A 25,758-nucleotide genomic window follows, 5' to 3' on the forward strand; every position below is an offset into this window, starting at 1 on the left:
TGTTTCTTCATCAACTCAGCAGAAGTTTAGACTAACAATATTTCCTCACGAGCGATATTCAAAAGAAAATGTTATCAATTTTAATCTTTATTGTGTTGATTCTTCTGAGTAAACAAATTGTATTCTGCCTAGAATTTTTGGGGCATCCGAATGAGTGCGCACAAATGTCATTAATATAGTGGGGAAAAATCTCTATTGATTGCATGAACTCGTATTTTGAGAATAATGCCTCACAATTACATCATTGGGAGTGTTAATGGGGGAGCTTTGTGTCAATGTTTTACCATCGTCGACAGTGTTCCTCCTACTGGGGTGGAAGTCACCGAGGATGGAGTGATGGAGTTCTGGCAAGTGAGATACAGATGAGTTGGAGAAATTGCTGTCATTAGCTAGTTAATTAGTAGAGTGGGAACTGAGCAAAGGGTGAAAGACACAGCTGGTGTTGGGGTGGGCAGTAAGGATCCTAAACACCACTGGTGTTGGGGAGGAGGAGATATGGATTGGAGACACAACTGGAGTTAAGGGGTGGGGTTAAGCATCAGGGACATTGTCTGTGTTGGGACTTGGGATAAGGATTGGAGACACTGTTGGTGTTGGTGGTGGGGGGGGTAGGTATCTGTGACAATGCTGGTGTTGAGACTGGGTGTAAGGATCAGAGACTGTTGATGTTGGGACTGGGATTAAGGATCGGAGACACAGTTGGTGTTGGGACTGGAGTTAAGGATTGGAGACACTGTTGATGTTGGTTGTGGGGTGGGTGGTAAAGATTGGAGACACGGTGTTTGTGGAGGGGTAGGGATCAGAGACAGTGCTGGTGTTGTGACTAGGTGTAAGGATCAGAGACAGTATTGGTGTTTGTGTTGGTGGGAAAGGACCGAGATACTGATGGTGTTGGGACTAGGTGTAAGGATCAGAGACACTATTGGTATTGGCTGAGAGGGAGGATTGGAGACACTGCAGGTCTTGGGTTGAGGCTAAGGAGCAGAGACATTGTTGGAATTGCAGAGGGAGGATTGGAGACACTGCTGGTGTTGGCATTGGGGTTAAGGACTGGAATGTACTGGTGTTGGGACTGGGGGTAAGGATTGGAGACTCTGTTGGTTTTGGGATGGGGTAAGGATTGGAATCTGCTGGTTTTGGGACTGGGTTAAGGATCAGAGATACTGCTGATGTCATGTTTGGGATAAAGGATTGAACTCACTCCTGGCATTGGTTGGGTGGGTAACGATTGGAGGTACTGCTGGTATTGGGACTCCGGGGAAGGATCGCAGACACTGCTGGTGTTATGACTTGGAGGAAGGATCGGAGACACTGTTAGTATTGGGACTCCGGGGAAGGATCGGAGACACTGTTGGTATTGGGACGCCGGGGAAGGAACGGAGACAGTATTAGTGTTGGGACTAGGTGTAAGGATCAGAGACACTATTGGTGTTGGTTGAGGGGGATGATTGGAGACACTGCTGGTCTTGGGTTGAGGCTAAGGAGGAGAGACAATATTGGAATTGGAGGGGGAGGATTGGAGACACTGTTGGAATTGGGACTCCAGGGAAGGATCGGAGACACTGTTGGTACTGGGACTCCGGGGAAGGATCGGAGACACTGTTGGTGTTGTGACTTGGGATAAGGATTGGAGACACTTTGGTGTTTGTGGTGGGGGTTTCTGAATTGGAGACACTTTTGGTGTTTGTGGTGGGGGTTTCTGAATTGGAGACACTGCCAGTGTTGGGTCTGAGGATAAGGAGCCGAGGCATTGTTGGTGTTGGGACTGGGAATAAGTATCGGAGACACCGCTGGTGTTGGGACTCGGGGTAATGATTGGAGACACTGTTGGGGTTGCTGTTGGGGTGTAAGAATTGGAGACACTGCTGGTTTGGGACAAGGGGATAAGGATTGGAGACACTGCTGATGTTGGGATTGGGGTTAAGGGTCGGAGACACTGTTGGTGTTGGAACTCAGGTTAAGGATCAGAGACGCTTGGTATTGGTGGGAGGGTGGTGTAAGAATTGGAGACACTGTTGGTGTCGGGTCTGTGCTTAAGGATCGGAGTCTACTGGTGTTGTGACTGGGGTTAAGGATCGGAGTCTGTGGGTGTTGTGACTGGGGTTAAGGATAGGAGCCTGCTGGTGTTGTGACTGGGGTTAAGGATCGGAGTCTGCTGGTGTTGTGACTGGGGTTAAGGATTGGCAACACTGTTGGTGTTGGGACTTTTGGTCAGGATTGGAGACACTGTTGGATTTGGTGTTGGGATGTAAGAATTGGAGACACTGTTAGTGTTGGGACTGGAGTTAAGGATCGTTGACACTGTTGGTATTGAGGCTGGGGTTAATTTCGTTGACACTGTTGGTATTGAGGCTGGGGTTAAGATCGGAGACACTGTTGGTATTGAGGCTGGGGTTAAGATCAGAGACACTGCTGGTGTAATGATTAGGGTTAATGATCGGAGAAACTTGCAGTTGGAGGTATAAGGATCAGAGACACTGTTGGTGTTGGGACTGGGTGTAAGGATCAGGGATCTTTGGTGTTGAGACAGGGGTTAATGATAGGAGAGCCTGCTGGTGTTGGGACTGGGTGTAAGTATCAGAGACACTTTTGGTGTTTGCTCTGGGGTTAATGTCTCCGATCCAATGTCTCCAATGGACAATAGACAATGTCTCCAATCCACTACATAATGTACTGGGTGGGCACAGGAGTACATTCAGCCAGAGACTCATTCCACCGAGATGCAACACAGAGCGTCATAGGAGGTCATTCCTGCCTGTGGCCATCAAACTTTACAACTCCTCCCTTGGAGGGTCAGACACCCTGAGCCAATAGGCTGGTCCTGGACTTATTTCCTGGCATAATTTACATATTACTATTTAACTATTTATGGTTTTATTACTATTTAATTATTTATGGTGCAACTGTAATGAAAACCAATTTCCCTCAGGATCAATAAAGTATGGCTATGACTATGACTAAGCAACGGACACTGTTGGTGTTGGGACTCAGGGTAAGGATAGTAGACTCTGCTGGTGTTGATACTAATGGTAAGGATCGGAGACTTTGCTGCTTTGGGTTGTTGATAACAATTGGATACACTGTTTCTTTCTGAGTTTGATACCCCTGCTGCTAATGTATGGATCCTTTCATATTGGTGCAGAAACCTGTCCAAATGTGGTTTTGTTTTTTTTCCAATCCATCTTCAGCTTTTTGAACCAGTCTCTTACTATCATGAAAGGTCATGCGCTTGAAATGTTAAATCTATTTCTTTCTTAGCAGATGGTGTCTGGGATCTGCTAAGTATTCCCAGTATTTTATGTGCTAGTTTACCCTTCCTGGTAAGGCTCATCTGTGAACATAGGAACAGTTCATTTTTCCTAATTTCAGGGTCCAGCTAGAGATGCTCACCAATGGCTAAACGTGTTGTTATATTTGACCTTTCCACTTGGGAATAATCTACATCTATAAAAAATATCCAGATCAATTTCATGAATGTTGACCCCACTTTAATTTTGAAAGTTATTTTTGCATCAACAATGCCACATACATTTTTAGCCCATGGTTTGATATGACATTGACATTGCTCATTCATTTCAGTATCATTAAATACTTTTATAGTTTTCTACTCTAATTGATTCCCTTCCTTTAATATTTTGCTTGATTATCACAATTTTGGTTCACTGTGCACTCTTGTACACAGAGCTGGTGTCCTGTGCTTGTAATAATTAAAGCAAATCTGAACTGATAAACTTGAACTGTGGGTTACTGTGGCAAAGGTTGCAGTATTTCTAACCTTACTTTCTGGAGACACCATTTGTTGTCCTGTGACTTGGCCTCAGTGTTGGAGCTCCGATCATTTCTCATGCCATGAGTCTGCATACAGCATTCTCATTAATGTGCTTCCCAAGCTTAAACTTATTTACATTTTTAAAGGACTAGCATAAATCCCCAGGGACTGACAAGGTGTCCCTCGGACCCTGTGGGAGGCAAGTGCAGAAATTGCAGCATCCCTAGCAGAGATATTTAAAGCATATTTTAGGGCTTTGACAAAGTTTCGCATGGGAGGTTGGCCAAAATGTTTCCGTCTCTTGGCATTCAAAATTAGGTAGTAAATTGGATTAGACATGGGCTTTGAGGAAGAAGTCAGAGAATGGCAGTAGATGGTTGAATCTCTGTCTGGAGGCCTGTGACTAGTGGTACTTCACAGGGATTGGTGCTGGGTCTGTTGTTATTTGTCATCTATATCAAAGATCTGAACGATAATGTGGATAACTGGACCAGCAAATTTGTGGATGACGCCAAGATTGGGAGTGCAGTGGACAGCAGAGAAATTATCAAAGTTTGCAGCAGGATCTTGACAAGTTGGATAAATAAGCTGAAAATGGCAGAAGAATTTATTAACAGAGACAGGTGTAAGGTGTTGCACTTTGGGAGGACCAACCAGAGTAGTTCTTACACAGTGAGTGGTAGGGCACTGAGTAGTGTGGTAGAACAGTGGGATCTGGGAATACAGATCCATATTTCCTTGAAAGTGGCATCACAAGTAGATATGGTTGTAAAGAAAGCTTTTGGCACATTGGCCTTCATAAATCGATGTATTGAGTCCAGGAGTTGGTATGTTGTGCTGCAATTGCATAAGATGTTGGTGAGACCTAATGTGGAGTATTGTGTCCAGTTTTGGTCACCTATCTACAGGAAAGATATAAATAAGATTTACAAAATGCAGAGAAGATTTACAAGGAGATTGAGTGGAGGTTTAAGAGAGGAATACAAAATTTTGAGCGGTATAGATAGGGTAAACACACGTAGGCTTTTTCCTCTGAGGTTGGTTGACGGTACAAATAGAAGTCATAGATTAAGGGTCTAAGTGAAATGTTTAAGGGGAACATGTGGGAGAACCTCTTCACTCAAAGGGTAGGTGAGAGTATGGAATGAGATACCGGCACAAGTGGTGGATGTGGGGTTGATTTCAACATTTAAGAGAAATTTGTAGAGGTATATCGATGTGAGGCATTTGGAGGGCTATAGTCCATGTGCAGCTCTATGGGACTAGACAGATCAATGGTTTGGTATGGACTAAATGAGCCAAAGGGTCTGTTTCTGTGCTGTAGAGCTCTATTACTCTATAACTCTATATAGGCATCCATTAGTCTCATGAAACCATGGATTTGCGCCTTGGAAAGTTTCCAGGGCGTAGGCCTGGGCAAGGTTGTACGGAAGACCAGCAGTTGCCCATGCTGCAAGTCTCCCCTCTCCACGCCACTGATGTTGTCCAAGGGAAGGGCATTAGGACCCATACAGCTTGGCACCGGTGTCATCGCTGAGCAGTGTGTGGTTAAGTGCCTTACTCAAGGACACACATGCTGCCGCAGCTGAGGCTCAAACTAGCGACCTTCAAATCACTAGACGAACGCCTTAACCGCTTTGCGTCAACACTCTATAACTCCATGGTTATAGGTATTCAATATCATTAGTTCAATAGTTCCATTTAATATCAGATAAATGTATACAAAATACATCCTGGAATTCTTTTACTTCACAGACATCCATGAAAACAAAAGAGTGCCCCAAAGAATGAGTGACAGTTAAAACATTAGAACCCCAAAGCCTCACAGCTCCCCCACCCCATTCACTTCTGCAAAAAAAAAGCATCGGCACCCTCCATCTATGAAGCATGCAATGACAAAGCCCACAATAAAGACCATGATCTGCAGTACAACGTAAATTAATTGTTCACCTGGCAATTCAACGTGCCACAGGTTCTCTCCCTAATAAAGGGAAAAAGAGGTGTAGAGCTTGAATACATAATAACATTAATTTAGTCATCTGTAATTCCAATGCAGAGCTGTCTTTCAGCATTCCTAATTATCTCAGCCTTGGTTGTAAATTCTGAAACTCTACCTTTTACTTCTGATGGTGCTGGAATGAAATGGTTTAGAAACATCTCTTATATCACTAAATGGGATATTGAATTTAATTTCTTGTATGATCTAAGCAGTGGTGCTGTGCTAGCCGGAGAGTGTCCAGCACATCTTTAGGAAAAAAAGCCAAAATAAACAAGCTCATTAATTAGGTGCCACCCAGGGTGATTTGAGTATCTCAGAAGCTGCTGATCTCCTGGCATTTTTGCGCACAACAGACTCTGGAATTTACAAAGAATGGTGCCAAAAACAAAAAAAATCCAGCGAGTGGCTGTTATCTGAGCGAAAACGTCTTGTTAAATCCATTCGCTGAATTTTTTTTTTGTTTTTGGCACCATTCTTTGTAAACTCCAGAGTCTGTTGTGCGTAAAAATCCCAGGAGATCAGCAGTTTCTGAGATACTCAAATCACCCTGGGCGGCACCTAATTAATTAGCTTGTTTAGTTCGGTTTTTTTCTTAAAGATGTGCTGGACGTGCTCTGGTGCTCTCCGGCTAGCACTGCACCCCTGGATCCAAGTAGATTTGCCAACATTTTAAAAATATCTAGTCTCATTTCTCCAGTCAATCATTGTTCAATCATAAGTACTTTTCACTTCACACTTTGGATGTATGAAATGAAAGGCTCCCATACTTTGTCATAGTCTCTTTCTGTTTGGGACTTGACCATCATCTCAGATTATCTAGTGTTCCAATGCTTACATAGCTCATTTTACAATCAATTTTGCATGAACTCCCTTTTCTTCTTGTGCTTGAGTTCATACTTCAAATCCCCTCAATTGATATAAGTTATCATATTCACCTTACCAATGCAAAAGTACCTTATGACTTTTGATTGCAGTCGTCCTTTACCATTCTGCCATTGTCACTTGTGTGGGGTTTGTGGTTTCCATAGATTCTCAACATTAAATAAAGTCCATTTTCAGAGTGTCCAGATAAGTACACATCAGAATCAATTTATTATCACTTATCTATGATGTGAAATTTGTTGTTGTGTGACAGCAGAGCAGTATAGCAGAGCAGCATAAAAACATAAAAAGACATTAAAACAAAGCCTAGAAGTTACAAAATTAAATAGATTGTGCAGTAAAAAAGGAATGATGAGGTTGTGTTTATGGATTCATGGACCATTTAGAGGCCTGATAATGGAGGGGAAGAAGCTGCTCCTAAATCATTGATTGTGGATCTTCAAGCACCTGTACTTCTTCCTTGATGCTGGTAATGAGAAGAGGCCAAGTCCTAGATGTTCCATTGAGCTCAAGCTCCTCAAAATAGGGCAAATCGTCCTTATTCAAGGGCTTCTCATAGACTGCCAGTCCAGAACTTTCTGTAAACATTTGCAGTGCAGAGAACAGTCCCTTGATACAATCCTTCAAGAAGTAACAGCATTATCTTGTGTTCACAATCACCATTGCCTGTGCTGCCTTTATTATAAGAATTGGACAGCAGAGAAAATTCAGAAGGACTCAAGTTTTCATATTGGATGTGCAAGGAGTGGTAAGGTAAGCTTACAGGACAATTCAAGTCACCCTTTTCACACTTCAAATTGTTGGTCATTCAGAATTATTCTGGCATTGCATTCCAATATATTCGAGATGCAACACTGAGCATCATAGGAAGTCTGAGATGCAACACTGAGTGTCATAGGAAGTCATTCCTGCCTGTGGCCATCAAACTTTACAACTCCTCCCTTGGAGGGTCAGACACCCTGAGCCAATAGGCTGGTCCTGGACTTATTTCCTGGCATAATTTACATATTACTATTTAATTATTTATGGTGCAACTGTAACAAATAACAATTTCCTTCGAGATCAATAAAGTATGACTATGACTAATATGTACACTTTGGCAGTTGTCCATCTTGGTGTGCTAAATGAAATGGAGTTGCAGAGTAGTAGTTAGACACAGGACAGATAAACCCATGGTCTTTGACAAAGAGGGTAACAAGGGCTCAGATCCACTAATCAAATGTTTTGAGAGTGTTCAGAGTCCTGTCCTCCTATGTCAACCACTCCAAAGAAAGTATCCCCCGAGGCTAGGGTTTTCAAAGTCAGTGGTGATAGTGACCTGTGACTACTTGAGGTTCAGTTGGGAACCCATGCTTTGTTCACTGATTATTGTCAGCAGAACCTGGTGGAAACTGTGTTCTTCCAAGTAGCTGGTTATCCGTTCCAAATATCAGTTGTTTGCTCCAGTTTGATATTGAAGATGCTCTCTACACAAGGAAAAAGGACTATGTCTGCTTTTACTTCAGCTAAGAACATGAAGCTGAATGCATGTACATACATTTGCAAGCAGTACCAGCTCTCTGAAGACTCAGTGGGTTGATAGTGTTCAGGCGTCTCTGAATACTAAACGTGAAAAGTGGATCGTGCTCATAATTACAGATTCATGTGTGGCGAGCTTGCCCTCTCCTACAGTACGTGAACAATATCAGATTTGGATGATGATGTCACCTTAGCCATAATTAACAGCAAGGTCCAGCGTATCCACTGTACCCTACCCCTACCTTACTGCTTCTCACAGCACATTTGCTTCACAAAAATGGCTTGTTTGTCTCTGCATATTTACAAGCAATAATTAAACCAGAAAAGGCATTCATTTGGATTTCCATTTAGTTTTGGAAGTCTTGCTACTGTTGGAGAAGTAGAAATCTGTTTGACAAGATGTAGAGTGTTGAGGGAGAGCAGGCAGTATTAAGAAATTACATCAATGGAAAAGAGGTTGGTGGTGGTTAACAGAGAATGGAAGGGTAGGTTTTTGAGGAGAGACTGATAGCAGTTTTTGAAATGAGATGCAGTAGTTGATGAATTATAACCATTTAAAACACAATCTACTTTGGAGGTCTTTTAGTGGATTTGAATGAATATCGGATGTTCCTGGAACTATGAATACTAAGTATTATTTGTAAATGCATTTTGTCAAGAGTAATTTCTTAAATATGGCAAATAAAGCAGCAATGCTTATGAATTAAAATTATTAAATCGTTTCAAAACATCTTAGAAGTTAGTATTAATTTGGGCCAAAAATGTCCTTTGGCCCTGCTAATGCTGATTCCATGATCTTTTGTCGCACTTCTGTTTCCAGTGCTTAATCTTCCACAGATGTGCAGATATATCCATTTTTGGTGAAAATGTAAATCAATGCCCATGTATGTACGATATCAAAGGACATGCTCTTTCCAAAGTAAGGCATTGATTTACAGTGGCAGAATAAACTGGACCTTATTTTGTTGATTAATTCCTCAATTTTACTAGTATCTTTGGAACTTGCTCACAAAACATTTGTGACTGACTAAAATTAGAAATTAAATGCAAATCTTAATTGAATATTAAATTAACATGCAATTGTAAATGAATTGCTCATGTGCTTTCTTTTGTTTGCTCACTTCATTTACTGAATCGTGAGAGCAGGTAAGTCTTAATGTAAAAGGTATTTACGATTTTGCAGAAATGTCTTTATTCCGTTGACATTGCTGGATTTTTCTCCCCTCTTTGTGGGAAATCCAATCAACATCAAACCGTGACTACAAAAATAAGTTGCCAAGTAGAGGTAATTTAGAGTGAAGAGTGAAACATAGTAGAATATACCACATTGCTTTTGTTTCTTTCAATTGCCAGTTATTGGGGATGAGAGTGTGGAAACTTTATAAGACAAGCTTGCAGATCCTTTATTGTTACTATTTGCCACGTTCTGAATTGGACGACAAATCTACAGCAAAATTGTGTCATCAAGGCAAAATAAGATGTTTAAGCAGTAGGAAATCCACTTGGCTTGCTATAGTATCATCTGTCTTGCATACATTTGCTGTCAAACTGGGCCTTAGATCAAAAGCCTTTGGATTTTTTTTGAGTTTATAATAAAATTGCACAAAGGACACATTTATGTTGTAAAATGTCTGCCTGCCAGTATTTTTTTTCAAACTCAATTGTAGTATGGCTAATTGCCAATCTTTGAAAAAGAAACCCTATTTTGATTCTTAGCATTACTTCATCAAATAATTTTTAAGTAATTATTATAAATTTAAGCAAAGAGAACAAATACCCAAAATTCGTAGAGCCAAGTATTTTTTTCTCTGAGAAATTAATACTTTTCAGAAAATTTACCTATGGATTGTGAGTACCTGCTGTTAAATAGTGTTGATTTTGGCAGCCCTTAGTAAGCAAATTAGGTTTAATCTCTCTGATCTCAGTAGTCTGTTCAGTCAGCCATGACATTCTCAGTGTCCATCCTTTTCTGCTTCCCAGCTGTTCAGAGCCATGGCTGAGGCAATTCTCTGTGGGAGTGTTGAAGATCACCCAGTTTAACAGCAGATGGCGGCTAGAGAAAAATGCAGTCACCAAGACAGAGTTCAAATTGGGTTCAAGGGAAATAAAGTACTTTTCTTCTGTTGCTGGACCCTATTTAAAATATTTATTTATTCCAATTTAGGTTGCAATTAAATCCAAAATTGCACTTATTTTATTTCAAAGGAAATACATTTGTTTCTTCACATTTTTATAGTATAGGAATCTTATAGCTTAGGATGCAGTTTAATAATAGGAATCCAATGAGTAATTTAATAATTGATTTGCTATCTGAAGGAAATAAGTTTAACTAACATCAGTATATTGTGTTAAACTCGATTTAATTTGGGCAAGTTGGATGCTTAGTCCAGTTACAGTGCAGTTACCTTGACTACTTAAAATTCTGCCGTTACAGTTTTATTACAGTTTGCACGACACCAAATATGGCTAGAAATCTGGAAACAAAGCAAGCAGCAGCAAGAAAATTAATCTGAACAAAAATGATGACCTGCTGAAGTTATGGCATTGAGACTCAGAACAGCACCCTGTTCTGTCTAAATCTACTATTTTAACTCAGAGATGGCATAAAAGGTTGTTCACTGGCATGTTCTTTTTTTGGCTTAGCAGGCAGTTTGTGTTAAAATGAACAGAGCGAAGTAAGTGATGGGAAACTGTGCATAAAGAATCAGTAAATTTGATTTGATGCTTAATTTTGCCAGAAATTATTGCTAATTCACTTGCACTGTTGCTGTATTACTGGTTTAGATTTTGCCACATGAAATAATTTCAGTTTTGATGACATAAATTTTATTTTACATGTTTCACTATCACATATAGTTAGTTCATCACACAACCCTTTTACTCATTAGTTCTGATCATTCATCTTATTTTCCTGCTGTGTCACCTAAAAGAAGATTTTGATTTTTAGGCTACTTTGATGTGAGGTATTTTTAGAAAAGTTAATGACTGCAGTGTTGTAATTTTTTTTCCTCTTCAAACTTTAATATTTTAAAAAATAAATTATGGTAGCCTGGAATATTTGGTGTCAGTCTGTCAACTAAATGTTGTATGCATTTTAATTAGCCTGGCTCATGAATTGAAGCTCTAGTTAATAAATTAAACCTATTAAGTAGTTCATAAACAGGTTTTAGAAAGTTGTTTGCTGTGTAAATTGAGCTCCTGGCTGTTTGGTTTGAAGCTTCTAGGTTTACTTAACTGACAGATGATCTCTTAATGCTAAAAAAAACTAGTAATTCTTAAGATGCTAAATTCATTTTTGTTTCTATTTTAATACAGTTAAACAGCCGGAATAACTATACTGATGTTATCTGTTATCTTTGTTTCAGGGGCTAATTTCGTAACTCGGAAAATTAGTCGGTCAGTGGCTAAGATTCACCTCAGACAGCTGGATTGTTTTAGTTTGGGCAATCTGGATGCCAAGAGAGATTGGGGTCATGCCAAGGACTACATTGAGGTAGGCCATTGGCCTAAGGCTGTTCAGAAGTATTTCCCTGCCTGGATGATGCGTTTCACGCATCATCTCAAAAAATTGCTTGATCTGTTATGAGTATCTTGTGAACTTGTGCCAGAGGAGAGTTGCTAACACACTGTACAGTCAATTGCAGCCTAGGGAATTCAGTTCCATGGTGGGCTACCCCAGTTCTAACCTAACTAAAAAACAGTCTTTCTCTTCATTCAGAACAGTTATAAGTATACTTTTCATTGATAATGTACTCTAGAAGGTCATTCTGAACTGCATAGCAACATTCATAATTTTTTCACCCTTTGGTTTTATTTTCTTGTCTATTTATTGATGGTTAAAGATGCTACCATGTGGTCTTTTAAAATACTTTTGGTTTTGTTTTCTATTGTGTCGTATGGAGCAATATGAGACTGTGTTAAACTCCACTAGACAGCAGCAAAAATAGTGTCTGGACTAGGCTAACCTGTTTCCCTCAGTTGGGTCCTGATAGGTTTCCTGTGCTTACAATGCTATTTCTGTCTTTTTGAATCATACATCCCTGGGACACAGACACTGGTTTTCCAGAGCTATTTACGTAATTTGAACAAAAGCTAGAAAAACCTACAAAGCAAGAAAATCTGACAGTTTAACAAGGGTTCAGCAACAAGTTTATGGTAAATGCCTCCATGTGGGTATACTTTTGATGTGAAAGAGCACAGCAAATCCATATGTTTGATACTGGTTGTACAAACTCCACAGAACTTTATACTTGTGATGTGTTTGGTTCCTATTTAAATTTTAATGATAAACTTCAACTGTGTTTTTAAAAATGGTGTGCGTATATATAATGTATTAGAAAGATCAGTCTGTGATTAGAGATGGAGAGAGAAAATTATAATTTCCATATATTGTGCTGCTTTGTTACAATTTTTCTGTGTTAAACCTTGCCTAGTACATCCAGTCTTTGGCATTGGTATGATTCTAAGGTAATTTCGGCAATTTGTTTTCTGCCTCACAAGTTGAGGAAGATTAAACAATATGAGCAAATATTTATTTGATTAAATTCTATTAATTTCAGCAAAGGTTTGTTTCATTAACTTTGATTAAAATTCAGATTTTTTTTATTATAGCTGCTGTTTCATAATCCTTATAAAAATCTAGCACTTATAAAGATTGAATGAGTCTAGTTTAAGATAAATGCTGTGGTTGCTAACAAATGGCAGTGCAGGAAGCCAACAAAAATATAGGAGCAACCTTTTTGTTTATTAAATTTGGCTTAGTCTACATGTTTAAAAAAAAAGCTAAAGTCCGATCTGATCTTATCTGTAGTTGGTGCATGAGTCAAAGCTGCCAATGCCAGACCCATTTTACCAAAGTGTATCTAAAATATCTTTCTTTTCCTGCTTTTTGAACTTTCTGAATGATTAGAATGAATAGAAAAGTTTCTGTACTGTTTCACTTAATGTTTTTGGGACAAGTTTAAATTACACCATCATTATTACTGCTTAATCATCTTAGCATTTGTAGTGGGAACTAATTGTGAAATTATCTGCGCTGACTATTATAATGGAGGGAATCTCACAGCAATATTGGCATGCACTTACATACGATTAGAAGTGGAAATCCAGATTTTGCCGTAAGTGATTCCCTGCTCCTCCACAGGGAATGCTGTATAATCCTCTGCGTAATTTTTAGAAAGCAGTGAACTGATGAGAACTTGAGGTACTTACGAACATTTTTCTTCTGTTAAAAGCGTGATAATGTTACATTATGTTTAAGAACTTTTAATGGTGTTCTAAAACAGAATTGCTTCTCATCAAGCTCCCTAATTCTGAAAAAAGAGTAGTGGATTATCATTTCCTCAAGTAAATATATTTGTTATAATGATTGCTCATGGATACTCCAACACATATTTGGATTGCAGTTGTAGTTTATATTTTAGATAGTATTGTAACTTCCCTTGCATTCAATATCTTCTGTATTTTTGTTTTACACCTTTGGTTTCCAATAACTTGCCTTTTTTGTTAAAAAAAAGTAGTCAACTAAAATAAGAACAGGAAATTCTGAGAATAATGGAAAAGGGGATAAAATGACTAACATCTAAGTAGCACTTTTCCATCTTCAGCACATCCCAATGTACTTTACAACTAATGAAGTACGTTAGCAAGTCCAGGCAGTATAACAATGCAAGAAACAAATAATCAGCTTAGACACGATGGATTTCCACAATAAGAAGGAGAAATAAATTGATGAAGAAAACTCTGTTACTTCTTTATTGAAGGGCATTGTGGAATTCTTTACATGGAGGAGGTAGACAGAACTTCAAATTAACAACTGAACCAGTGATTCTAGTTTATATTGATGAAGATTTTCATTATACTATGAGCTACTTATCTTGGCATGAATTTTCATTCTTCCTTGCTTTCAGTTTCACACATTTTTAAGGATTGTTGATGGTATTTTGGAAAAGGAATCCTTTGCAAATTTCTCTCCTGAATGAATGTTAGCATTTGAGCTGTACTTTTACTGGATATACAGTGCCTTGAAGTGTTCTGCCCCCACAGCTACTTTCACATTTTACACTGTCCCATTTTCTCAATTTAAAACATGTTGAAATAGGATTTTTGAGCTGATCTGCAAAACATTGTGCATCATGTCAAATCATTTACTAAAAATTAAAAAAACAAAATTTGAGGCTGAAAATGTATGTATCCCCTTTGTAATCTTGCTAACTGACCTCAGTAGCAATATATTACCTTACCAACTCACCCAATTTGTTGTATAAAATTGGAGGATGACCTGTTTTCAATGAATTCATAGGAATAAATATCCCCTCTCTCTGTAAGGTCCAACAGCATGGTAGATTTTCAACAGACCAAACCAAAATGAAGATGAGCATTCAAGACAACTCAGGGAAATGATAAAGGAGAAGCACAAATTTCAGGTAGTGTACAATACCACCCCAAAGGCAGTGAACTTACCTCATAGCTCAATGCAATCCATAGTGAAAAAGTGAAAAAATATGAAACCACAGCCACACTGCCTAGATCAGGACACCCTCGAAACACAATCAGCGGAGAAGAATGGCATTTGTAAGAGAGGTCTCTGTGACAGCAGCAGTTGCTCTGAGTGAGTTGGAAGGACTGTTTGGGGCTCTGAAACGTAGTGAGGGAGGAGGTGTGGGAGCAGATGTAGCACTTGTTCAATTTGTCGGGGGGAGATCAGTGGGGAAGTACGAATGGACAAGGGAGTCACATAGGGACTGATCCCTGCAGAAAGTGGGGGGAGGGAAAGATGTGCTTGGTGGTGGGATCCCGTTGGAGATGGCAGAAGTTGCAGAGAATTATGTGCTGGATGCAGAGGCTGGTGAGGTGGTAGGTGAGGACAAGAGGAACTATATCCCTGGTAGGATGGCGGGAGGATGAGTAGGAGCAGTTGTGTGTGAAATGGAAGAGATACAGTTGAGGGCAACGTTGATGGCGGAGAAAGGGAAGCCCCTTTCTTTGAAGAAGGAGGATATCTCCTTAGTTCTGGAATGAAAAGCCTCATCCTGAGAGCAGATGCAGCGGAAACGGAGGAATTGAGGGGGGGATGGTGGATGGAGGAACAACACCTTATATTCCTTCTGGGTAACCTCCAACCTGATGGCATGAACATAGATTTCTCGAACTTCCAGTATTCCCCATCTCCTTTTCCTCTTTCACCTTACCTCCTTGCCTGTCCATTGCTTTTCTCTGATGTTCCTCCTGCCTTTCCCTTCCTCCATGGCCTTCTGTCCTCTCCTATCAGACTCCCTGTATCTCTTTCACCAAGCAACTTTCCGGCTCTCTACTTCACCCCTCCCCCTCCTGGATTCACCTTGTATTTCTCCCTTCCCTTCTCTCACCTTTTAACTCTACTCCTCCTCTTTTTTTCCCTCCAGTCCTGCTGAAGGGTCTCGGCCTGAAACATCGACTGTACTCTTTTCCATAGATGCTGCCTGGCCTGCTGAGTTCCTCCAGCATTTTGTGTGTCTTGCTTGGACTTCCAGCATCTGCTGATTTTCTCTTGTTGTGAATATTTTGCATCAATGCACTTGCATGGGAACCAAATAACATTCTGATTTGGGCTAAAGCTGTAGCATCTGGTAAGTCAAATCTTGCGTTCCATGCCCAATCCTAACTATGCCTATATTGTTTCCAGTTCCTATGTTGATGCAATTTGTATTGATCGTGGTAACCTTATTAAATGCTACATATACGCTGTACAATTTTACTCAACCCAAAATAGTCTGAACTTTGTCTGTTCTGTTGATATATGGCCTGCTTCATGAATTATTACACAATTCTCAAAAGAATCATTTTATTACTTTGCCATCTTGGTTCTTACTAGGCTTACTTTTCCCAATGGCTTATGAACTCAGTGTTGCATTTGTGAGGGGTACAAAGTTTCTTCTGTTTTGCCAATGTACTGTGGTGGTAATAGATTGCCAAGTATAACATTTTAATTTAGCTTTTGTAGTTGCACTGATTCTCTTTGTGATTACCTATGCAGATTATAACAAGATGAGCTTTGTTACCTTCATAAGCAGCCATTTTTTCTTAAATCCTTTGAGAATGCAAACTATTGGCTAGCTTGCGTTAATTACAGTAACTATATAATATCAAACAGGAAAATAATTCTATTAAACTTATTGCTAAGAAAAAAGTATTATATATAATGATTGAAACGTAACTTGATAGTAGCTAAATCACCCTACAAGAATATCAATTCAGATAACAATTTTTTTTACTTACAGGCCTTTGGTTCATGGCTAACCAGCTATGTGATTTTTGCTTTGTTATTATTATTGCTAGTGTCAGTTTATTAGTGTTATCTATACTGAGATACAATAAGAAGCTTTTCATTGCACACCATCCAGGCAAAGCGTGCCATACGAAAGTACATCAAGGTACTGAAAAGAAATCAGAATGCAGCATATAGTGTTGCAGCAATAGAGACAGAAGTGCAGGTAGTTGGGACATTTTTAGCTTTATTTGGCAATCAAAGGATTGTGTTCAAAAATTGAATATCATTTATCTTAACAGACAATCCAGAAGAAAGATAACTAGTATTTCAATCAACACCTCTTATCCTTATTTTTTCAAGATGTTATAAAGGCCATTGACTTAACTTCTTGTGATATTCTTACCCATGCACTAGCATTTTCGATCAATGACAAGCAATTTGGGTTTGTGTTGGCAAGTGAAATTAGACATTGAGGTCTAACATTGAAAATTCACCCTAGAACATAACATATATTTCTATAATCCTCAGTTATGCATCCTTGTACTCAAAGGTGAAGGGACTATGAGATAGCCCCTGACATGATATCACTTTCATTGAATACCCAGGGAGGCTGATGGTGCTCTGAACTTGACAGCTTGTGGACAGAATGATCTCAAAGAAGTTGAGGGGAAATAGAAAAAAATTGAATGCCGTCGTCCATACAGCACTGCTATATTGCTGAAAGGAACTTGCAGGATTTGAAAGTAATTCAGAGATCTCTGAAATTGAAATTGAAACTTTTTTCAGATATAATACTTGTCAAATTATGCTAGCAATTTCACAGAGGTTATTTGAGCAAGGTAATGAATTTGTCCTTTGGTATCAATATTGTGTCTTAAAAACATGTTTATTCTCCACCATAGTGGAGGAGAAGATCATGGTTTTTGGGAATGCACCAACAAAGACACGGACTGACCATTATGGAATATAATCTAAAGGGAAAAAATTATCTGTATTTTGCTTGTAAACAGTTTATAAAAAAGCCATCTTTTCCATCTTAAATTACAATATTATTTTACCTTGCCACCTTAATGCTGTAATGTGATGACCATGACATTTTTGATGCAACATAATATTTCTAAATGACTACTAGTGATATTGCTTGTGTCTGTTAATTGGGAGTTCAGTTATCCATTGTACAGGTAATGTTTCCTCAATGTAGGCATGTATCAACAGACGATGCCATAGCCACAGCACTACATCATCCTCACTCACCTGGAGAAGGGGGATGCTTGTTAGAATACTGTTAGACAATAGACAATAGGTGCAGGAGTAGGCCATTTGGCCCTTCGAGCCAGCACTGCCATTCACTGTGATCATGGCTGACCATCCATAATCAGTATCCAGTTCCTGCCTTATCCCCATAACCTTTGATTCTGCTATCTTTGAAAGCTGTATCCATCTCTTTCTTGAAAACATCCAGAAGCCTGGCCTCCACTGCCTTCTGGGGCAGAGCATTTCACATATCCACCACTCTCTGGGTGAACACGAGGAATTCTGCAGTTGCTGGAAATTCAAGCAACACACATCAAAGTTGCTGGTGAACGCAGCAGGCTAGGCAGCATCTCTAGGAAGAGGTACAGTCGACGTTTCAGGCCGAGACCCTTCGTCAGGACTAACTGAAGGAAGAGCTAGTAAGAGATTTGAAAGTAGGAGGGGGAGGGGGAGATCCGAAATGATAGGAGAAGACAGGAGGGGGAGGGAAGGAGCCAAGAGCTGGACAGTTGATTGGCAAAAGAGATATGAGAGGATCATGGGACAGGAGACCAATGCCCCACCCCCCCCCATACCCCATCCGTTATTTATTTATATACACACATTCTTTCTCTCTTTCTCCTTTTTCTCCCTCTGTCCTTCTAACTATACCCCTTGCCCATCCTCTGGGTTTCCCCTCCCTCCCCCTTTTCCTTCTCCCTGGGCCTCCACACCTTGGCTTGTGGATTATGAGTCCAATAACTTAACTACTGCACCACCACACAGCCCCTCTCCCCTCCTTATCTAATATTACACTGGATTTAAAGCTCAGTATTCTAATAACATGATTTGCTTTCTCATAAATGCAAAAAGTATCACTTTGGTAATGATGAGTTCAGGCACTTCTTCATTGCATAAATGATTTTTATAACACGTAAGTTACTGGTCCTTTGTGTCTGCTTTTCCAAGATACAAACGTTTGTATATTAGTTGATCTTATGCTTTGCAAGCCATCTGTACTGTATAATAATTGGCTGAAGTTTCTACAATTTGTCTAAATGTCATTCACAGCAGCAGCCAATTATTATAGTAGCACAGCCATTTCTTGTACTCTTGGTTTCACTGCTATGTTCTACATAGAGTATATTGCTTAATAATGACTCTGGATTACTGCTTTCTCCTTTGCAAATGTGTCAGGTGAACTTGACTTGATTCTCTTTACCTAACTTCTCTGTCCTGATTTGGTGATCATAACTGATTTTTACTTGTAAACTAAAGATTTTAAAAAATGCTAGTCACTTTTCTACTCATTCCATTCAGTTTTCTCTATCCTCTTCAATGGTGTAGTTCAGCTGAATCCAGTCATCCTATCCAGCTGACCTTGATCCAGTTTTGTAGCCATGAACTGTATTGTTTTGCAAGTATGCTTCATTTCTGATCTTGAACTGTAATTAAACTAGTAAAGTCTTTCATACTTACTCTAAGTAACACTCATGATGAATCTGGCCTTTAAACTATGCAAATAAACTTGTTTCTCTGATTGACATTTGCATAAATTATATTGATGTTGGTCACAGATAAGGAAGGTGCATCTGTGAAAGGATATAGACTTTATGTTTATTTTTATACCTTTAATAATATAGGTAATTATTAAATTTATTTAAACCATTATTTTTACATTTTTGGCAAATAATCATGTGAATACATCCTGCACATGTTGTATTATTTTGCATTTTTTTCCTCACATGTGTTTTTCACAATTAGTGCACAGTTCTGAAAGGGCCTTGTCTCAGTGCCTTTACTGCAGGAAATAATTTACTTCAAGTTGAACATTTTGGCCTGCCAAATTGTTGGCTCTAAATACTTCTGGTTCCGCTTCATAGCTTTCTCAGAATTTTTTAATGCATAGTGTGTCTTCTAGGCTGCTGTGCTTTGTGTCTTGGTATGTTTCTACCACATCCTTTTATGGATGAAAAGGAAAATAATACCACAAAGCTTTTTTTACCCCCTTAAAAAAAAATCAGGACAATGTAAAATTTGTTTTGCTTGTAAAGAAAATGAGATGCAAGTTCCATGTTTTTTTTAATCCAATGGTAACTTTATTAGTTCTAAAGTTTTATCATAATTATTATTTTAGGATTGAAAATTGCTCATGTGAATATTATAAAACTGAGGAGATCCCAGAGAGACTTAAGCAAGCAATGTTAAATATCCAACCTACCTCAATATGGGAAATGTTTTCCTGAAGCTCTGTTGAAAAGGGATAGAATTTGGCTTTCTTGCATAAAAAAATAGTAAAGGTACAGGTGGTAAAAATTTAGTGTCCCATTGGGTAGGTAGTGGGGCCCACAATCAGTTTTCAGTTATATGTTGGTTAATCCCTGCAATGTGTAGAATATAGGTGCTGTATTTTTAGATTGCTATAATATCCTGCAAACTTGAATTTTAATTTAGATTCTGCACAGTGCTTTCATTGACAATGAAATTCTGTTATGACTGCAATCTGGGTCTGATAATCCCCATATCTAAGATATTTTTGTACAAGAAGTTCTTTAATTAGTTGATTTCACAAGTAACAGTTCGACTTAAAACGAACAAGTAGATTATCAAAAAAATTAATTTTAACCCTTGTTGAGGTAAGTGTTGTAAAATTATTTATATAAGTGATTAAATTCCAAAACTTTACTAAGTGCTTGAAGCTGATTGCTGTGTAGAAGCTGAGGCTACAGAGAGTGGCTCTGCAGGTGCTAGTTTGGGATCAATCACTTCAGAACAACATGAGGACTCAACACTAAGTTTTATTTCTAGTTCTGCATTATTCTCCTTGGGTAGGTAACTACAGTGACTTACATATTTGCCCCTTGAATTTTTGCTGATCAAATGTTAGCCTCACCAAAAAACATGAAAGATTTTTTGATGCTTATGGAACTTTACAGCAAAAGAGGTTGATTTATCGAATTTTGAGGAAGGATTTTTGAGCTTGGAATATACTGTTATTAACCAGTTCCCAATCCAAACTATCTTCACTTGCTTTCAATTTTGTACACTCTCATTTTCAGATTCTTTATTATGCTTTATATAAAATTATTTCAAAAGCTTTCAGGAAGCTCAGTGTAGACTCTGTCATATTACTGATCTGGAAAAAAATAGATTTACAGCATTGGACCAATTTTCATTCCATATAAATTCACATTGGTTCTCAATCAGTTCATAATTGTTAAATTGTTCTGTTAATTGGCCCCTAATTAACAATTGTATTGATTTCATTACACTAGACTTTGGATCAATAAGCCAATATTTTCCTTGTTTGCTTCTCCTAAACTTTGTAAATGATTAAAGTTTTCCCAGATTTAGTATAATTGGCCTGCTTTGTTCATGTTTATTGTTCATTGGAGTCCAGCAATGGTAGAGCTTTCTGCTCCTGTTATCTCCCTCTAGCAATTGTCTCCAACCTTCATTCCCTCCTTCTCAGTCTTGTTCTATTGCATGAGATTGACAATTTCTTTCCTCCCACAAATGCTACACAACCCACTGTGTTCCTCCAATAGATTGTTACTTGCTCCTGATTACAGCATATGCAGTCTCTTGGATCTCCATAAACCAGCATCATCTGTGATTTTGTTCATTCAGTCTCTCAAATAAGTTCCAGGTGCAATTTCCAGTGTTCAAAGTGCTCTGTAATTGTGAATGACTTCTACATGTCAGAAAGGATTACCCAAATGACAGGTCTTGATTGATACTCCTTCCTCTGGACTTCAGATGAGCACTGGTCCAGACTTTTGTGGTTGAATATTATAAATGAGAAATAGCCACTTAGACGTGATTTACTGAAATAACGCAACTGAGGATAAAGCTAAGGTAAATAGTGTATTTAAATAATAACATTCATACAGCTTAAGAAGTGTCATTCTATTTGCTGATTTTTGAAGCAATAACCCTTAATTTGTTATTATATAACATAAATTTATACTTGCAAATTAATTAACTGAATATCCTGTTTCTGTACTGTACATTTCAAGTAATTCTAAGGAAATGATTAATGTGGTTGTTCATGGTCATCATTCATACCTTTCCATTTAAAATATAACATGGGGGTTTGCTGTGATTATTGATATATTGACTCAAGATCAAAAGTCCTATTATGAAGTACAAGAGGTCCGGTGGTTATGGAAGACCTGACTTATGAAAATACAGCGTTATACAAATACCCCCAGACTCTGCTTTTAAATTCAATACTCCTATCTCTTCACCAAGAAACAATGCAGAGATCATCTATAAAAAGAGCCAATGCCTTCTCCAAACCCTCCTTCAAATAAGATCATAAATTATGAATTGTGAGAGGTGATCAGAGCCACACTTTCTTTTATTAACCTGCCAATGATTTTCTCACTGATTAGCTAATCAGCTGTTGCCTATCACTCCAGCTGACATGCAATAAGACAAACATGTGTCAGAGTTAACTTACTGGTAATAACACCTATCACCTATGCTGATTTAACCCTTACAAATCAGTCCCTTAGAGCTATTGTGCCTAAAGTTTTCATATTATGATTTTGGGGGAAATTGTTTTCAATTTACAAGAGATTCAGTTTATTGATGGTTCTCAGGATATCAACCTCTGAACACTGTACTGTGACTTATGATGAACAGAACAGTTTTACAGAAGCAAGACTAGTGAGCTGCTACTTGTATTTATACGCATTGAAATTTCAGCTGATTAGTTTGGAATAAAACTCATTTTCTTGCTGATTTATTATTTTAAATTGATTTAGGTTTTTTACAGTGTGCTGCTGTTGTTTACAGTACAGATTGCATATGGACACTTCATGCATAGACATACATTCAGAAGAGTATTTTGTTTGCATTTGATTGTATGGTTTTGTGGAAATAAGCCAATAAACTTGTATATAGGGGTATTACGGAAGTAGTAGAGATTAGTTTTATTGTGTGATGCTAACGTGGCCGAATAATAGATGCCAATGGTGAATTCTTATAGTCTAGTTATTGATTTTGCATCTAATCCAAATGGCAGTAACTTCTCTATTGCCATGTTAAAAAAATATATAGATTTTATGCGGAATTTTCTACAGTGAGTCTTTTGAATCCACAAACACCTTTTTAAAAGGCCAGAGAGTTTAATTTAAGATTGCATTCAATTTTGGACATAATTTTAATATTTGATTAAGATTTAATTAGAAAGCTATGAGGGAATGATGTCTGCGATTAGGGCACAGATTTTGCATCCAGTGTTTGAACACTGCACTATATGGTTTTAAAAAGAGGCAAGTCTCGTGTATGGGAGGGGAGGAAATTAACCTTAAGGATGTTAATGAGATTCTAACAGCAGTTCACATCCCCTGTATTGAATGAGAAGAAAAGGGAATTCATTATCAAATTCAGCACAATTGAGAAACCTTTATTGCATCAATGCTGTAATATCAGTGATTTCAGAAGAATCTCTTCAGCTTTCCAAAGTACAATGGTTTTACAATTTGTACTTAGCAGCTGGATCTGACTGAAGTCATCTTGTTTTGAGGAGCAAATTTTTACAGTTTAACACATGTGCCTTGCATGCTGTCTATATTGCGAAGGGAGGAGTATCTAGTATGCCTTGCGTTGGATACGGTGACCAAGTAGTAATGTAAACTTTTTAAAATCATTTTATTCTTTCTGATCACCTCCTGAAATTTCTCGGAGAGTACTTGTTGGGAGAAAATCGAATTTGTTTCCTCGCAGAATGGAGATATTTCTCAGTTTTTCACTGGTTCTGGTCTCATGTTCAATTATAATTCATGTGCATCTCTAATCTTTCTCTTTCCCTGTCCTTTTTCTCTTAGTTTCTGCTCAACACCCCCATTATGCATTTTTAAATTGTGGAATACCCATTGAATACCCATTTAAAGACTTTTAAATATTCAACCAGTTGGAGAATGTTTTAAATCAATTACCATGTTGACTAATGGAATGAAAGTACAGCTAAATATTTTACACAGTGAAGAATGGTGTTATGTAAGGTTAAAAGGCAAAACACCTGAAACAGTAACCCAATCTGCTTTAATCCTGATTATCATGTTTTAAAAAGGGCCTCAAAATATATTGATAAAAGAAGGCAAAACACCATGAGGTGGCTTTACTTGAGTACATATGGGCCAAAAACAAAAGTACTGTTTCTTCTCACAACCATCTTATTAGATTCAACTCCATCTCCCCACTTCTTCTTCTCCCATACCCTGGAATTGGATCTTCCCCACAATTTATTTCCTGGACTATCATCTGTTTCACAGTCTACCAACTGCTTCCCTTCCCTTTGCTGCCTCCATAGTTGGATCCACGGATAAACAACATCTTCTACTACCCTGTGATTAATTCCCATTATCAACAAGTCACATCACCTAACAGCAAGGTTTACTGTCCTCAGTTCATCTGGAGGCTGGTCCACAAAACATACTGTTTAAGGGCAATTTACAAACAAAACAAATTATAAAATATCTTGTAGTTAGTGATCTCTCCCACACCCAGCATTGACTGGGTCTTGGTGATAAGATTAAGACTAAAGTGCCATTTAAGTAGTACAAGTTAATTTTTAAAATCAATTTTTTTTACAGTGATTTTCGTGTGGAACCTGTGGTACTCAGCGTAATTTGACTGTATCAAAGGTATCATTTAGAATCCCCACAATTCCATCCGGTACAAAGAAAGGCTGATATGCAGATTATAGTTTGAATATATAATATTTTGATACGATATGGTAGTTACGAAGAAAAGAATTGTCAGTTAGTAGAAGAACAATGTAGGAGATTTAAGTTGAAAGTAAGAGAAATTTGTTTATGCTAAATTCTGAATTTTTGGAATTTGTTGATTCACTGATGGAGGTCACTGAGGTAGGATTCAAAATTAGGTTGAAAGTGATTTAAAGAGATTGAAAGGGATTCATGGACAAATATTCAGAAAGAAAGACAACTCTGATGTTAGATTAGTCTGTTTGAGGCTGATGGATGGTTGAAGTCCTGATTGATTATGAGAGTGTAATAAAAGTTTTAGATTAGTTGAAAATTATAATTTTGCTTGGCAAAGCAATCCCGGATACTAATTTCATTTGATCTAAAATCTGAATTCCTTACCAGCAATTACAAAAGACAGAATAAGAATCAGGTTTAATTTCACTGACATATATAGTGACATCTGTCATTTTGTGGCAGCAGTATATTGCAATACGTAATAAAACTACAAATTACAATAAATATATATGTATGTGTGTGTTTGTGTATGTGTGTGTGTATATTACACACACACACACACACACACACACACACACTGAGGCAATGTTCATGGGTTCACTGTCCATTCAGAAATCTGTTTGGGGAGGGGAAGAAGCTGTCCCTGAAACGTTGAGTGTGTGTCTTCAAGCTCCTATACCTTCTTGATAGTAAGAATGAGAGAAGGGCATGTCCTGCATGATGTAGGTCCTTAATGATTGATGTGGCCTTTTTGAGGAATCCCCTGTTGAAGGTGTATTGGATGCTGGGGAGGCTAGTGCACATGATGGAGACAGACAAGGAAAGACTGTTATTTCATAGACACAAGAGACTACAGATCCTGGAATCTAGAGCAAAAAGAAACTGCTGGAAAAAATTAGCAGGTTCAGCAGCATCTGCAGAGGCAAATCTGTACAGTTGATGTTTTGGGTCAAGACTGTATCGGGGCACTGTTGAAATTCATCTAGCCAGCCCCATTGATTTAAAATTGCAATGCATTGATTTAGATGTTAGTAGTTTACTTAATCAACTTAAAATGGTTGCTTGTGTGGATTTGAAAATGGGAGTCTTCTGGAATTTGACCTCGTCTCATTATGCAATAGATTTGGCAATATTCGTAATTGCACTTGAACATGGGTAATTAGCTAAGCACGGCTATTTAAAAATCACAAAAATCCCTACTATTAGATATTTGCTATTGTTGCATAAAAGATCCTAGTAGGATAAAGTGAAGGCTGCAGTAGCTCTTGCTTTTGTATGGTGTTAGCATAGAAAAACGTTTCAAGGAATTTTGAAACATTATCAAGGAAAATAACGACAATGAATGAAAGGAGACGAGGAGTGGTGTCTTAAG

General features: G+C 38.3%; 1 protein-coding gene across 1 annotated transcript in view; it reads left to right on the forward strand.

The window, feature by feature from the left end:
• Positions 1-25,758, forward strand: part of gmds (GDP-mannose 4,6-dehydratase) — a 668,214-nt gene that overhangs the window by 248,844 nt on the left and 393,612 nt on the right. The window contains exon 8 of the mRNA XM_063069704.1: positions 11,534-11,661. Within this exon, the coding sequence (XP_062925774.1) occupies positions 11,534-11,661 (128 nt within the window). The remainder of the gene's footprint in view (positions 1-11,533; positions 11,662-25,758) is intronic.

The sequence above is a fragment of the Mobula hypostoma genome, chromosome 17 (assembly GCF_963921235.1).
Source record: "Mobula hypostoma chromosome 17, sMobHyp1.1, whole genome shotgun sequence".
Lineage (NCBI taxonomy): Eukaryota > Metazoa > Chordata > Chondrichthyes > Myliobatiformes > Myliobatidae > Mobula > Mobula hypostoma.